The 17013-nt window shown below is 37.4% G+C and overlaps 1 protein-coding gene across 1 annotated transcript in view; it reads left to right on the plus strand.

The window, feature by feature from the left end:
- Positions 1-17013, plus strand: part of LOC136033591 (vam6/Vps39-like protein) — an 85155-nt gene that overhangs the window by 3039 nt on the left and 65103 nt on the right. The window contains exons 2-3 of the mRNA XM_065714364.1: positions 8977-9162; positions 12130-12230. Of these exons, the coding sequence (XP_065570436.1) occupies positions 8977-9162; positions 12130-12230 (287 nt within the window). The remainder of the gene's footprint in view (positions 1-8976; positions 9163-12129; positions 12231-17013) is intronic.

Consider the following 17013-nt stretch of genomic DNA (forward strand, 5'->3'; position numbering starts at 1 on the left):
AGTCAAAATGTATCTATTAACAATAGTTTCATGACCCTAAACAATTGTTCAGGTAATAGGAACATTGACCATTAGTTCAGTCATAGTCGAGCGTCAAGCATTCCTCTACAAAAACTCTCAATGCAATGTAATCTGCATTTCTGAAACTTGGTTACATGAAAAAATACTATCGACTAGATTTGGAATACCAGAATATGAAGTTTTTAGGAAGGATAACACGGCAAAACCACAGGGAAGTGGAGTTGTGATACTTTCAAGGGAAAACTTACACATATACAAGCACAGTAGTTTCTCTAATAAGACAATAGACACCATAACTTGTGTTATGCCAACTTCTAACAATGGTTCTCGCCTGGCAATTGTAGCCGTGTACCAGTCAACAGCAACTTATAAGAAGCCGAGAGAGGGACTGACAGCAGATCGTGAATTTTCTGCCTACCTGGAGAAGATCTGTAACAAATTTAAATCCGTAGTGGTATGTGGAGACCTAAACATACCTGAAATGGATTGGAAAAATCATTCCTTCAGGATGAGAAGCCAGAACTCAAAAGATCAACTAATACACTATCTTGACTTCACTAGCAAGTTGAACCTAGCGCAGAGTGTCCTTGAGCCTACGCGTCAAACCAACACTTTGGAAGTTGTATTCAACACGCCCATGGTAGACCTGCTCGTTACAAAAACAGTCGTTAACCCCGTTACAAGCGACCACGAACATGCTGTCCACTGCCTTGTCCGTGCTGAACAACTAAAAATTCGTACACAGGATGATGGACCCACTTTTAAATTAAACTTCCATAAAACAGACATAACAAAACTTAAAATAATACTAGAGCATACCGATTGGGACAACCTTGTGTTTAACCTACCAATCGCTGAAGCCTGGGAATTATTCTATGGCATACTTCACCAAGCCGTCACTCAAACCACACCATTCAGGAACAACAAACACATTGGCAAAAGGATATTCCTTCCCAAGCACATAAGAAAGCTCATCAGGGACCAGAAGAAGTCATACAGGGATTACAAAGCCTCTGGAAGCATAAGTAGACTCGCCAAGCTTCAAAAACTCAGCTCAAAATATAGAAAAGCTATCAGAAACTACAGCAAAGATTGCGAACAAGAAGAATTCCAAAAAATAAGAACAAAAAGCAATTTCTACAACCTGTGCAAACGCAAGCTAGGTGAGCAACAGAAACTACCAACACTAATAGATCAAAGTGATGTGGTCCATAGCACTAGCCTAGATAAGGCGAATGCTCTTGTAAAATTCTTCACCAGCACGTTCACTATTGACGATGGCTATTTACCTCAACTCCAAGACTACATCCAGGAAGCAAGCTCCACAGCATTGGCTTCACGCCAGGAAGTGTTCTAAGAGCAATGAAGGGCATGAAAGCATCTAAAGCACTCAATCCTGATGGCATCCCGTCCTTCATCCTGAAAGAAGTGAGAGACGGGCTATGTGAACCTCTGGCAATACTTTTCCAAACCTCATTCAAGCAATGCAAGTTTCCTACTTCCTGGAAGCTATCCCATGTAACACCTATTTTCAAAGGAAGAGGGAAACGGAGTGACCCGGAGAATTATCGCCTGATCAGCCTTACTTCACCTTTCCTGAAAATCATGGAAAGGGTCATAGTGGAAAAGTTAAACTCGCACCTTGAATTGAACAACCTCATCTCAGATCATCAGCATGGCTTCCATAAAAATCGTTCTACTGTTTCCCAACTAGTAGTGATACACGACTACATCCAGTCTACCCTTGACCATGGGATTCCAATAGATATTATCCTAATCGATCTACTTAAGGCCTTCGACCAAATATCCTTGCGAAAACCCATCCACTGCCTAGTAGTAGTAGTAGTAGACAGGTTTAATAGCAAAAACTTGACAGCTGTCGCTGATTTGTGTTTCTTTACAACATATACAAAATCAAGCTACACTTGTAAATATAAATAAAACTATAAATATTAACTCTTATTATACATTTTGACAAAAACCAGGACGAAAGAATTACCATATCGGTTTGTTCTTGCTTTAACGGGAACTAACTTATCTTGCTTTCTCGTTCTTTATGGTAGAAGTTGATCAGGTAGAATGACACAGTGCTGAGATTTAGAAAGCAAGTACTTTCCAAAACTCATTATCAGAGTTTTGTACCGATTTTGGAGTGACGGCAGTCTTAACACTTCCAGAGCCTTTTCGTAGAGGATGTCACAGCGGCCCAAGATGATCGACACCGCTCGCTTCTGAACCGATTCAAGCTCCTGACAAAGATACACTGTTCTCAGTGCTGAGGGCACCCAAACAGGACACGCATATTCCAGAATGGGGCGGACATACGCTATGTATGCATACTTAATACTCTCTGTGTTTGCACTGAACCTATGCATACCATTTAAAGTCTGTAGACTGGCGTTTGCACTTTTAACCACGTTTTCAATATGTTTGGCAAAGCTGAAGTCATTGGAAAAAGTAACTCCAAGGATCTTGATACTGTTTGCTAGAGGGAATGGAACATTTGGCTCCATAACATCACTTTTTAGCGGGTTAAACGCACTATCTTCGACTTGTTCACATTAATCTCAAGATTTAGCTCTGCGCACTCTTTTGTGAAAACACTGAAAGAATTTGAACTGAACTGTGGCGTCGCAACTCCGTTTTGTACTAAATATTTCAGGATAAATAACAGGTCATCCACGAACTTGTAGCGGTCGTCATAGTCAGATATGAGGAAGTTAATTACAGACAAGAATACAATAGCTGCAAGCTTAGTGCCCTGAGGGGCTCCACAGGTGGATGTGGACCATTCGGAATTGGTGTCACCTTCATAGAGAGCAAACACACGATGCATCCTCTGACTGAGAAAGTCCAACATGAGCATAAGAGTCTTTTTCTTAGCCCCCATTAGCTTGAGATTAAGGGGAGCTACAATGTGATTGATTAGATCAAATGCCTTTTGGAAATCTATGGCACCAAGGTCTGCAAAACTTAAGGAGACTATCGTACATCCTCACTAGGTACACTGAGGTATTACAGTCTTTCAGCCCGCCGTATTGTCTCTGGTCGATAGATCCCTGGATTTGATCAAGTAAGACCCTCATGATAAAGGTCTCGGCCACTTTTGCCAGGCATGGTGTTTGCGAAATATGTCTAAGCTCGTCACAGCTCTTAGGGTTGGTAACCTTCGGAATTACTCTAACGTAAACTTTGTTCCAAACAGCTGGAAAGATCCCTATACGAAAGCAAAGGTTTATCAGCACTGAGAGTGGTTTCGCAATGAAAGGGGCGTATTCTCGAATTAGTTTGGGTGGAAGTTCGTCTGGATAAGCTGAACAGTTTACTTTCACCTTCATTAGGGTCTTATAGGTTGTCATCTCATCGATAACAACTTCACCTTCATCTGCACAGGAGTCAAGTATTTCAGACTTCTGGGCTTGTGTGGGAAAAGGAAATGAGGTCCAGATGTGGGTGAAATATTGATTAACCTCATCAGCAGTTGTGTAAGTTCTGTCAGGGTGGCTTATTTTTATGCTGTTATGAATGGACTTGCCAGTGATTTGCTTGACTGCTCTGTGCCATTTCCTGGGATTAGTGTGCCTAAGACTGTCCGAAAATTTCTCACGCCCGTAATCTTTCTTCGCACTTCTCGTGAGAGAGGTAATGTGATTTCGCAAATTTGTCGCATTTTGCAAATCTCCTTCTTGGAAAAACTTGCACTTTTTTCGGATTAGTTTCTTGATTTGGGGGGTTATTCAGGGTTTATCACTTTCACATCTAGTGAAAGTCTTTTCAGGAAAAAACTCGAGGTATTTGGCATGGAGATCTTCGTTGAACAGTTAGCATTTTTTATTGAGGCTTTTGTCTCCATACACTTCTGGAAAAGGGTAAGTATCCATCGACCATAGGTGCAAATTGCTGAATCAGTAAGCGGACGATACTTGACACGCTTAAGTTTAGGCTTGGGTATTGAAGAGGCAGCTGACCAGAGCACAACGTTATGATCAGAATAGGCAAGCGGCCCAAGGGATTCAGGGGTTTGGTAATATGTCTCACAGTTGGTCAGGATTAAATCAAGTATGCTGTCAGATTCATGTGTTGGAAAATTTACAACCTGCTTGAGGGAAAGGCATGATGCTAACCAGCTTTTCTTGGTTTGGTTAAAGTCCCCAGCCAGAACAATAGCAGGGTTTCCATAAAAAGCACGAAGGTGGAAAATAGCAGTCAAGGTTGCAGACACACTATCCACATGGACAGATCCAACCAGTGGCGTCCCACAAGGTAGTGTTCTCGGCCCAGTCTTGTTCGTCATGTACATAGACATTTGCATAAATGTCATTTCCCAAACCGACTTCGGCCTGTTTGCAGACGATACGAAGCTCCTGGGAGAAGCTAGTGCATCATCACAAATCCAAAGCGACTTGGATGCCCTGACAGAGAAGCTCGAAGAATGGCAACTTTCACCAAATTTAGCAAAATGCTCTGTCGTCCATCTTGGCCGCCAAAATCCTATGTACTCATACAAAATGAAATGTATCGACCTGACAAAATCTACCTGTGAAAAGGACCTAGGTGTAATTCTGAGCTTGGACCTCAAACCAGAAAAGCATATCTGCCTGGTTTTGCGTAAAGCGTCGAATACTCTCTGGCTACTCAGTCAATCCCTACGATACCTTGACAATCACTCAAAGATATCAGCATACACAAGCTACGTCAGGCCTAAGCTTGAATACGCCACTGTCATCTGGTCGCCATATCTCAAAAAGGATATTGACACAATAGAACGGGTCCAGAAACGCTTTGTAAAAGGACTTCAAGGATTCAGAAACCTTCCGTATGACGAAGCTCTAAGAAGGCTCACTCTCGATAAACTTGAGACAAGAAGAACGATCTTAGACTTAAAAACCCTCTTCAAGATAGTTCATAAGAATTTTGGGAACGTAAAAGACAAGCTTGTTCAAAAAATTCCCCAAAGCAACACAAGATCGCACAGTCTGCAATTGGAGCCCGTGAAGATGAAGATTGCAAGATCTAATTCTTACCATCATTCGTTCATACCCTGGGTCATCAGGATCTGGAACAAACTACCATTCCCAGTAGAAAAGATGAAATCACTGGAAGCCTTCTCCAACAGCCTAAACATAAACATACCATATCTCGAGACTTTTAACGTAGGACGACTTTAAACGGAAATCGTGCCGCAGTCAATCCGCTCTTCGCCCTGCCATAACATTTTTCTTTTAAAAAGGTGTCAGTTGTATAGAAATTTTGTATTGAGAGGCGTGAGGAATAAAGTTATTTATTTATTTATTATTCAGTTGTGAAACACCAGTGCTACTTGTGGGACATTAATCTCTATAAGCTATCAGAATACTGTACAAAATGTCTCCTAAAAACAGAATAAAAATAATTTAAACAAATATGGGTATTATTCTCACAATTTAGAAAATTCGTGTGCTCACATAAGTGTTACCAACCCATTCTCTTTTTCTATTGTTATCAGTTTTATCATGCAGTACTAGGAGACCAAGCTTTGCTCATCAAGGTAATTATAGACACAAAAACAATGTTCAGTGTAGCTCTCCTCCCGTTTTGATGTTGGTAGACTTCAGGAATCTTAGAGAAGATTCCAGGGACAGCTGAATACAAAACTGGATAGTTTAAATTTTGACAATGTAGATAGATGGAATAATTTTAGAAAAATAATTTGTGAAGTGGCTGATGGTGTCTGAGGGAAGAAAGTTAGGAATGCAGCTAGGAATACTAGTCAAAAAGTTTCCAGTCTTGAGTGCAGGACAATGCAAAAAACATCAGATACAGCAAAATAGGGACATCTCAAAGAAAGAAGAGCTTGCTATTCTTCTTATGTACTTCAGTAAGGAAATCAAAAGAACAACCAATCAGATGCTGCCACCAAAGAGCCTGGATACTGAGAATCTATTAAATTTCATCCATAACATTGTTGCTAGCTAATGAATAGCAAGAATTGAACTTCATTAGAAATATTTTGTTCCAAAGTGCGTAAGAGAGTCAGCATAATGAGTAGGCCATTCTCTGGTGCCAAAGTTTGATTGAGGGTGAAATCAACTCTGGGAATCTACATTTAACAGATGGGCTAAATTTGGTCATTGAGACTGCATTGAATCGTTGACACTATTGGCTGTTATTCACACTTTTCTATACTATGAACATTCAATTCTAATCACAACACCTGGCATCAGTTTTTGTTGAGGACCTGGAAGCTGCTAGTCCTGCATCTGAAAAGAAGTACTACCACTTATTGATCTTATTGGATTTTATTTATATCAATGGTCAGACTGCAAATTGAAGGCATTCTAGTTGTACTGTCTGCTAAGAGGTAGAGAGCTGACAGTGAACCACATTAAACAACCAAGTGGGCTAAAAAAAAAATAGATGGTGCTATCCCTAAATATCTTTCAATTCCACTACAGAAAAATAATTTTAACAGTTCTAGCTGGATGACCTAGTTGTTACTAATGAAAGGCTTCAAGAAGAAAAGTTACAGACTTATGTTCACCCACTTCATTGGTTTTGCTTTTCAAGAAGGCTGAAGAGTTTTAACAGAACTGGAAATCAAATTCCCTGATGAGAATGAGCACATGAATAGACTTATCTTTGTTAGTCAGGATTAACAAGCTCATGAGACTCAAAGATCATCAAGAATTGAAGACAAATATTACATAGATAATATTTTTTTTTTAAATAGTATACCTTTTTTCTCTGGATTTTCATTTATTTGATTCTGCAACTTGTGCTGATGAAGTGAAATGACAGTACTTTGAGACTCTTGACTGTCTACTAGTTAAATTTGACATAATGTTCACCAACAACTTGCCAGTATCAAGCACACTCAAAGCCTTGGATTCAAGGTTGACCATGCTTATGGGCAGAAAGTTGCATAAGTGGTGCTCTGCTCTTTATATGAGCTGGAAGTTGGTCATGTTTTCCTAGAATATTAATTGAATTACTAAGTGTTTCTTGCTTGCTCTTTGAGGAGGAAAATCATAAGGACTTCAATGACATAGTTCATCATTTTAAGTCATTACCTGTGGCTTACTCCAGAAACAACAAAAATCATTTTATTGTTGTCATACTTCCTGTGACAACAATAAGCCATGAACCTTTGTTTTTTGCTACAGCTGGAGATAATTGTCTTAGTTGTCTCCTGAAGAAAAATAAATATTTTGGTTATTACCCTCATTGTAATAATAAAGATTAGATTCATTGTTGCATTTTTTACTGAGAAAAAAAACTTTCTTGTTGAAGTCTCTCTGAGGAAGGCCTTAAGCTTGGTTAAATTTCCCACTTTGATTAAAATTTTGCTTAATCTCCTTGATCATGATTTTTATTTTAATAATTAATCTCAGAGGTCAATGTGGATGAGTTTCATGTTGTTGAAGTGCGTGTCCAGGCCAAAAACAAATATTGAAAATGCATTTTACTTAGAATATTGAGTCATGTGCTGCCAATCTTTCTAAAGCTTTCTAAGTCAATCTTTTTGCAGATATGATTATCACTTTTTATTTTTATCAAATATATCACTACTAGAAATTCTCTCATCTCTATAATTTTGGGAAGACCAATGCCATTTGAGGGGGGGGGGTTGATCTAGCAGGGAAGCTGGTTGACTTCCTTATAGTGAATCATAGCCATCTAAGTTGTTTTTATTTCCTAGAGCAAGGTTTTTGTACAAGTGTCATAGAAGACAAGTTTCTAGTCAATAGGAGGATAGGTAAGTGCTTAACTTGTTTTTGCACTGAGTCAGGAGTTACCTCATTTTTCACCAAGTTGGAAATAATCTTGTTTTTACCCCAATCCAAGTTGTAGCTCAAATTTAGTTTTAACATGTTAGGGCTTGACTCTTTTTTTTTTCATTCAGTCAGAAGTTTGTTAGTTTTTGCATTTGGTCAGTTTACAGTTTGCACATAGTTCATTTGTTACTGATTTAAGACTTGGCTGATTCTTGCATTGATTTGGGATTTGGGTAGCTTGTTTACTTACTCAGTTTTCAGTTTGGACTTTGCTTGTTTATGTGCTAAAAAGCAAAATCCTTGTAGGAATGCAGGCTATTTGTTCCAATCTGTGCTTCCATTATGAAAATTCCAGTACTTTTTGCAGGGTTTTGGACCTAGTCAGTTTTGACATAATCCATTTTTGCACTGATTTAAGATTTAGCTGATACTTGCATTGAGTTAGGACTTTGATGATTTTTGTACCTACTTAATCTGCGGTTTGGACTTAGCTTGTTTTTTCGCTAAAAGGCAAAAATGCTAGTAGGGATCCTGGTTATTGGGCCCAATTTGTGCTTCCATTATGAAAATTCCAGTACTTTTTGCAGGGTTTCGGACCTAGTCAGTTTTGACATAACCCATTTTTGCACTGATTTAATATTTAGCTGATTTTTGCATTGAGTTAGGGCTTCAATGGTTTTGTATCTGCTTTGTTTGTAGTTTGGACTTAGGTCATCTCTGCATTAAAATCAAAAATATTTGTAAATATCTGGCATATTTCCCTGATTTGTAGGCTACTTCAATTATGATTGTTTAGTTTCTTTTCCAGATTCTAACTAAGTATGGCAAATAGTTTTGAAACCACAAGCATGAACAATGATATTCAGTGAAAAGCCAAAAACTGTAAAATAAAGAATTGAACCAAAAATACCAAAAAAGGATGTATGACGTCACACTAACAAACTTACAATGGCACAAAGCCCAGGATGACAATCATAGTTAATAAAGTGTAGTTGGAAAGGACAGAAATTGTATAATTCAGGCAAAGACGTATGCAGGGGTAGCCTACCCCTTGCCCTCTCCCTCCCTCCCCCAACAAACGAATTTTTTCTGAATGTGTATGCACTTTTTATTTATTACAAAATATTTAAATAAAGTCTCCTCCCCCTTTTGTGTTTTCCACTAAGACTTGGCAATTTAGTAGTTTGCATTAATATTTTAGATGAAAAGCTGGTTGTTGGCACAAGACAAGGAAACCTGTTGATTTATGAAGTGAAATCAAATGGAATTGGACTTGAAGAATCTGACTCTTCAGTGCAACTGGTCAAATCAAACAAATTTTTTTCAAAGAAGCCAATTATTCAAGTAAAAGTTGTTCCTGAACAGGAAATATTAATATCCTTGTCAGGTATTTATCATTATGCATTATAATTTTTATTTTTCTCCTAGGTTTGCTCTTTAATTGAAGCCTTCCCCACATAAACTTGAAATCCTGAGGTAAGGGGCTCGAGTCCTGGTATTGCTGGCTATTTGGTTTGGAACGGGGGTCAATTGTGTGACTCTTTAAGCTCAGCCAGAGTCGACCCAGCTCTAAATTGATACCTGGAGAAATCTGGGGGGAAATAGAGGAAAAGTCTGATGATTTGCCCTCAACCACGCATTGTACTCCTAACCAGAGGTATTGAATCAGAAGATTGGTGCCTGTGCAGTGCAGACCATTGCTCAGTATGTGAAAAAGTTCTTTGTTTAAATTATGTTCCCTACATATAAACATTTTCTGCTTAGTTTCTTATTGACTGAAAAACAACATTGCTATTCTAGCTGAGAATATTGTACATAAAGATGTACAATATTGAAATCTTATTTTTTGTTCAATCCCTTGAAGTTTAAATCGAAACTAAATTAAGAAATTAAAGTTTATATCTCAATTTTATTTTTATCCCTAAAAAAAACTTGTTGTTCAAGCTAAAAATATTGGTGAAAAAGAATCAGTTTTTTGGCCTTTTTTTTTCATTTTTTATCTTGCACCACTGTCTATTAAAAAGATAATCCTGTTTCAGCACTCAATTTGTGCACACTAAAAATTGCAACTCTGTTGTAACACAATGAATTGATGCTCAGCTTGGCAGTACAGGGCCTAGGGATCCATCCCCACCACAGCTTAGGTAGGCTACGTTAGGCAACCAGCTTGCTACTTGTCCCTATAAAAAGGCCCAGCAGCTTGACCATCGATTCGACGACCTTTGTGCAGGGTTGCCATTCATTGTGATTTATCTCTGTTTCTAATCAACTTGTGTGTTGCCCAAGCAAAAAAATACTTCTAAATCAGCACATAAATCACAAGATTACTGAAGAAAATCATTAAATAAACCAAAAAATCACAACTATCTAGTGATTTTTTTCTCGCCAGGTGGCATCCCTGCCTTTGTGCCAGCAATGGCTGTAGAGGATCTTTTATCCTTATCCAAAAATTACACAACTTAAAAAACTCATTATCCAAAGCTTTTTATTACAGCATGTAATTTTAATGACAGTTTTTATTTTAGTACAGTTGTATTGCAATTGTAATCCCATATTTCTAATTAGAGACTTTTATTACCCTTAAATACCAACCTTAGTTGAAATTTAACAGCTTTTGTTAAATGTGCTCATACAATGAATTGGTGCATGGCCATCACATTGTCGTTTGAAAGAATTTCCATAAGGATCATACTAATCAGATAGGATAAGATATTTATTTTAAAAAATCACTATCACAAGCCCTCAAAGGGCCGAATTCGGACTTCGGAGTCGACTAATAAAACAAACAAAGCAAAAAACACTAATAATAATGAATAATCAAATTATGAATTAAAAAAAAATATATAAGTCAGAAAAAAAAGGGAAGGGGACAAAAAAAGTCTAATAATACAGAAAAGAACAAGAAATAAACATATATATCTACAAATTAAAAGGGACACTAAAAAAAAGTCCAAATCATACTAAGAGCAAGGCAGACAAGCTTTATATTTGTGAATTTGATGAAAGGAGAATAGGAATATTTTTCTCCAGGGCCCAAATTTACTTCCCCCTCCCCCGTAGTTAAGACTAAGGGATTCTTCCATGCAGTTTGTGTTTAACACTGAAACTTATTTACTAAAACACTATTAACTATTAACTATTATACGCCGATGTTACTTTCTTATCTGCCATTTTTGCTTAATAATGTCAAAAATACTTAAATGTTAGCATTGTTTGATATCCAGCTCTGTACACAAAATAAAAACTTGGTGTTATTTACTATAGAGATCTCATTGATTAATTGATTTTTAAGCAATCGTAAGGTGAAATAGGACCATTATTTCTATACTTATGAAGCTGAAGAAGGGAATTTTAAGACATCCACTTTCCTTACATAATACATCTTTAAAGTCTTTTTTTTTAGCACTGTATTTCTATAATTTTGACTGCTTGCTCTAGGAGCCACTCGCTTTTTATTGTTTCTGGAGCTTTATTTTTTTTATTGACTGGCTATTGTTGTAATTGCTTCTTTGGTCTTCGGAAAACCCAGTGCACGAATTATGGCTGAGTCAAATCTAGTCAGGATATTGGATCTTCCAAGGTAAGATCAAAGAAATCTTTCGCCTACTATCTAGATTCATTAGCTCTAAATCGTTCTGTTCTTGTTCAATGCTTTTGAATTCTATGTATATTTTGCCTTAATAATTCCTATTCTGTTTAAATGTGTTCCTAAATTTATTATACATCCAATGTTGGTTTTAGATCTTGGAAGTTGAGATTGAACAAGTCCTTCTCCAAGTTTCTATAATCGCTTGTTCTCTTTCCTGACGCTATAAGATAGTGATACTCTATGGTAATATTTTATGTTTAGTATGAGTGATATGTTGAGTTGAGGTGATATGTTGAAAGGACAAATGATCTATGCTAGTTTCTATAAAAATAAAAGGAGGGGAGGAGGGGGAACATACTTTCAGAATCTCAAGGAGGCAATAATTGTCATTGTCTGGGGAAAATTCCAAAAAAAACGTTTTTCATCGAAAATGACCAAAAAAGTATTTTTTTTAAATCAAAATGATGTCACTGGCTAATTAGTATCGGCTTGCATTACTTGACTAACACACAACTAATGGAGGAAAATATTGATAGTGATAAGGAGAGGTAAGTGAGTGAAAACTTTCCTCTTCCTTTAGTAAATCTCAGTGGTGAAAGCTGGGTAAGTTTTTCAGCACAGGATAAGGGAGGCAAGGTCCAAAGGGAAGGAAACCGTCGGGTAAAAATGAATGTGTTCAGAAGTTATGGAGAATGCTATGAGAAAAATGCAAAGAAAATGACCTAATTAGTTATTTTGTTTCAATCTTTTCTATTTATTATGTAGATGGCGTAGTCAACGTTCATGACCTTGGTGGAGCAAGTATGCCATTGATCTCATCAGTGAAGAATTCAAAAGGGGCCTTGGTTTTTTCTACAAATATTAATGTAAGTAATTGGTGGGTAATCAGTGGACATAGGCCACTTAGTCTTAATAAACATCCAAAAACTAGGAGCAATCTGAATAAACATCCAAAAACTAGAAGCTGACTCCTACTTTCCCCTAAATCTTAGAAAATCCCTGTAGCTTCTTTTGTTTTTTGCCAGAAGTAGGGATATCTAGTTTCAGTGAAACGTCAATCATCAGAAAGTGTGAATTTCGTTTTTCGATTAAACAGAGGCGAATTTTGTTTTGATATTTAGGAAAGGCTTATCCCTAAAATATTCTAGCATACCTGGTAGGAAAATACAGAATACACCTGAAAAGAAATGTCATTTGATCAATTTAGCATCTCTGCAAGATTCCTTTGGTGCAACTTTGATTGAAGACTTTGCTTACACAATTCTAATATTTTTTTCAGTCAATTTTAATAATCAGGCCGCATATTTTCAATAGGTTTCAATAATAACTAGTCCTCTGGAGAATTTAGTTATAACCCTTTGTCTTTGAGACAATCAGCCAACTTTGAGGCTAAAAAACCGATGCTTTGGGTTTTGAATTCTCTTAAATATTATTGCTTAAAAATATAGAGATCACACTAATCACAAAACTAACTAATCTATTTCATAAGATCCAGTATATTGGTAATGCAGATTCTACCAGATCAATTAAGTCTACTGCTTGTGCTACTCTGGACCTTAACATCAAAGGACTTTTCGGCTCTAACCCCGGTTTCAACTCAGCATATTGCAAGTATTTGCAATAATTTAGTGAATAAGCATAATTACCTAACTCAATGCAAATGACCTAACTTGTATCCTTAAGCTGAACTATGACGTTCCGAAATGCTGTAACCTCTGCTTTGATCAAACATCTGAGGAAATTACTATCGAGCAAGATGAACTTATAGTATTTGCTGACGACGCTACAATGACCTGCTGTGGACTCGACTCCAGCGGAAGCTTCTCTTCAGTGGAAGCTTGAAAGCATCATAGAAGAGACCTATCTGTGGATGGATGCCAAAAAACTTGCATCCTATTATTTTCTAGGGTAGGAACCCTTCACCCCGAAATGACAGGAATTGTGACGTCTCGTGGAAAGGTTCAACGGCCAGCAAATGGATGTGCAAAATGTTTAGGAATAATAGTGGATGAAAACCTTTCTTTCCTTCCTCACATCCATGCTGTAGAATTAAAGCTTTCAAGGAATCTGACTATCATGGAGAAACTAAAGCACACATTCCCACGTAAAACCCTTACCCTTCACCACAATGCGCTCATTAAACCCCATTTAGAGAATTACGCAATGGTACGGCAGTTGACGTTCAAATCCCATCTGAAAAAACTGGATTCCATCCGCAAGAATGCCTTGAAGATCATCAAACACACAGAAGATTGTCTCTTGCTGAAATCGCTGTTTGAGCTTTCCTGCTTGGTTTTTCCTTTTGGACTCCTCTTTGGCTTGCTTTCACTGCCTTTTAGGAATCTATTCCGTTTGGTAGCCGAACAGCATCTTCCAATTACAAGACTATCTGCATAGATCCATATTCGACATACGCCAACAGTGAGATTAGATTTTTTCGCCTAACATTGTCTGCGCTAAGGCTTACAATACCCTACCGCTTAAACTGAGAGGTAGGAGCTCCCTCGGTTCTTTCAAAAAGAGAATAAAAAATTATTTTGTTTTGAAATAGTTTAAATTGAACAAAGAATTTAAATAGATAAGAGATTTTAGGCATTGTTGTGTTTTTTTGTGTGTGGGAGTTGGAGTGGTTCGCTCCTGGATGAAAAGATGGGAACTTGTAAGGATGTTCTTGTTGGTAGGGGCCATGGTTGTATCGAGAAGTGGAGGGAGAGCCATAGTGCGCATTTAGTTTTGTGGCGATAAGGGACTCAGCCTATATTTTTGCATAGAAACGAGAGACTATGTATATTATGATTGTTATAATCCTTTTTAATAAACCCGAGCGAACTAATGCAGTTTGAATATCAAAACGTATTTCTTGCCAAAAAAAAAGAAAAAATCTGTGGAACCTTTGAAACTAACGAAAAATATTGTTTGCTTGTATTTTGCCATTGACTTTAAGGCCTCTAAATCAATGATTAGTGACTTAATGGCACAGTTATCGTTAGGAATGGCGAATTGAAAGAGGCACATCTATGAAAGAGGCAAAGACCCGGCTTGGCGTCCTCCAATCAAACAGACAGAAAAACCTTGCTTAACTCTGATGTCAAAAATCATGACTTATATTCCACTGATGAAATATTTACTAAGCATGTTTTGATGTTTGGTGTCTAAATTACAATATTAGCTCGGTATTTGCAATAACTGAACTCCGAAATCTTTAAAAACTTGTTTTGTTAGAAATTAAACCTTTTTTCTTTTAAATTTTGCACTAATTGCGTTTTGATTTTGTGCAGCTTTGCTTCAAGCTCAATAATTGTTTATGCTGTCAGTATGAAGGGTTGTGAAATCCAAAATCTAAATAAGTTCTTATATCTAGGGTGCAGGGTTTCACCGAGTGGTAGGTGGGGTAGCCATGTGAATCATAGGGTGAGTAGAGTACTAAGGGTGATGTGGGGCTCATTAATAAATAGTAATGCAGGTATTGATGAAGAGGAAATTTGACACTCAAATAGGAAATTATTAATTTAAAAAAATAAGTCAGCAGCAAGTACACACCCCTTCCCCCGCGAGGCTCCGGAGCCGGGAATGCAGAGAGAAAGAGACAAGCAAATAAAAGACAAACAGGGGAACAATAAGGATCACACACACATGCTAAAAGGGAAGACACCAATCTGCCGACCACCATTGAATACTCGTCAACCAGTGCTTAGTTCTGAGTGTGAAATATGGGGATCTGAAAAGAGAAAGAAGAAAGAGAGGAGTATTCGGTTAATTTTTAAAATGTTATTCTTAGGTTTAATTAATAAGTTCAATATGTTGGTTATTTGTATTTTGTAAGTAATTAGCTAGAAGCTATTTTAGCTATAGCCTTACGAACACAAAGGTACATTATTGATTTTGGGAGAGGGAGGGGGTGAAACTTTGACGACTTTTTTTCTGCTTGACAAGTTTGTGTAAATGCAATTATAAACTGTACAAGTCTAACTACATCCTGGTTAGACGGGGACAAGGCTACCCCTTCCCATTTTTCAAAATGTTTAGCACTGACCCTTTTTCCTCCTTCAATGTTGTAGTGTATGAATATTTTAACCCTTTACAGGCCACTGCAAGAACAAATAACAGCAAAAATCTTCAATGTTTCCCATTTGGCATATAGGTCAAATTATTGACAAAAGAATCTCAAATAATTATTAAATTAAAAATAATTTATTCAAAATCATCAATTTTAGACCATGTCGTAAAAGTACAACATTAGACTCTTAAGTAATAATAGTCCGGGTTTTCTTCTAATTTAAGGGATTTACGTAATCTAACATTTAAAGAAGTTTACTCTCCATTCACTTGCGTGGCAAATTCAAAATCAGGAGAATGCTTGTGTTGGATTTAGTGAAATTCAGACTGGAGTACCGTGTTTCAACAGAATGCGTAGAGATGCGTCAATTCGATAAATAGGTCGAAACTGTTTTTCTAAATGAACTCGAATCCAGGTTCTTTTAAGATAGCCTCTATTTTGGGTTCGCTCTTTAACGGGAACCAAATTTTTATTTCTCTGTGCATTGATAAATTAAATTTGCCAAAAATTGTAAGCTAAATTTTTTTCAAAGGTAAGATTAGACAACCACAGTCAATCTCAAATTGGATATCAATCACACATTGGGTCGCTAAGTTGACCTGCTGGTGCTTCCTTGATTAGCTGTAAAGGTCTGGCAATTGTCTCATAATTTTGATAATGGCAGATACAAACTAGGTGTGACAGTGACAATAGGCTGGGCATCGCTGGTATAGTATCGCTGGTATATAGCTGGGTATAGTAGAGACATTGTATTGAACAGGAAAAATTCGAAAATCATGTAGATTATGAAAAAAATTAGAGATTCTGTTATCAGTTTGGTGAAAGAATATAAATTTGATTCCAGTTAAACAATAGCCGTCCTTGCCGAGTGAGTTGGTGCGCTGGATTCGGGATCCCTTGTCTGAGAGGACGCGGGTTCGAATCCCAGTGTACCCAATTCTTCAGTTTGGGACGGGGGTCAGTGGCGTGACTCTGTAAGCTTAGCCAGAGTTGACCCAGCTCTAAGTTGGTACCTGGAGAAATCTGGGGAAGGTAAACAGGAAGGGTGTGCGAAAGCACAGGATGGCTGGCCCCCAACCCCCATTGCACTTCCTGGCTGAAGGGCCAAGAAACGGAGATGAGCACCGCCGGTACGGACTGTAAAGTCTAATGCCGTATACTTTACCTTTTTTTTTTTTTAGTTAAACAATAAAATGGGATTCAACTGGGGAAAATCAGGAGTACAATTTGAACCCACATTACAGCAAAGTTTCTATGATGAATTATGATTGATAATATTGATAAGTAGAGTTTCTAAATTCTGTTGTTGTGGGTTTTTTTTTCAGAACATAAGTTTTACAGTATAGGAATAGACAAGGTTAGGGATGCTAATGCACGAAGATCTAGGAGGGAGGACAACATTTTATCCCATTTGTTGTTATTGAGGATATGGGGGGAAATGTGTTTTTCAATATGTTGAGAAGGGAGATACTGTTCAATCTAATTTCCAAAAAAGTTGTATTTCAAAATCTAGGGTGTGGAGGTAGAAACTTTAGAAGGCAATCTCGTTCGGTTTTATTTTTCATTTTCCGGGACAACACAAAATCAGTATT

This window comes from Artemia franciscana, chromosome 12 (genome assembly GCF_032884065.1).
Source record: "Artemia franciscana chromosome 12, ASM3288406v1, whole genome shotgun sequence".
Lineage (NCBI taxonomy): Eukaryota > Metazoa > Arthropoda > Branchiopoda > Anostraca > Artemiidae > Artemia > Artemia franciscana.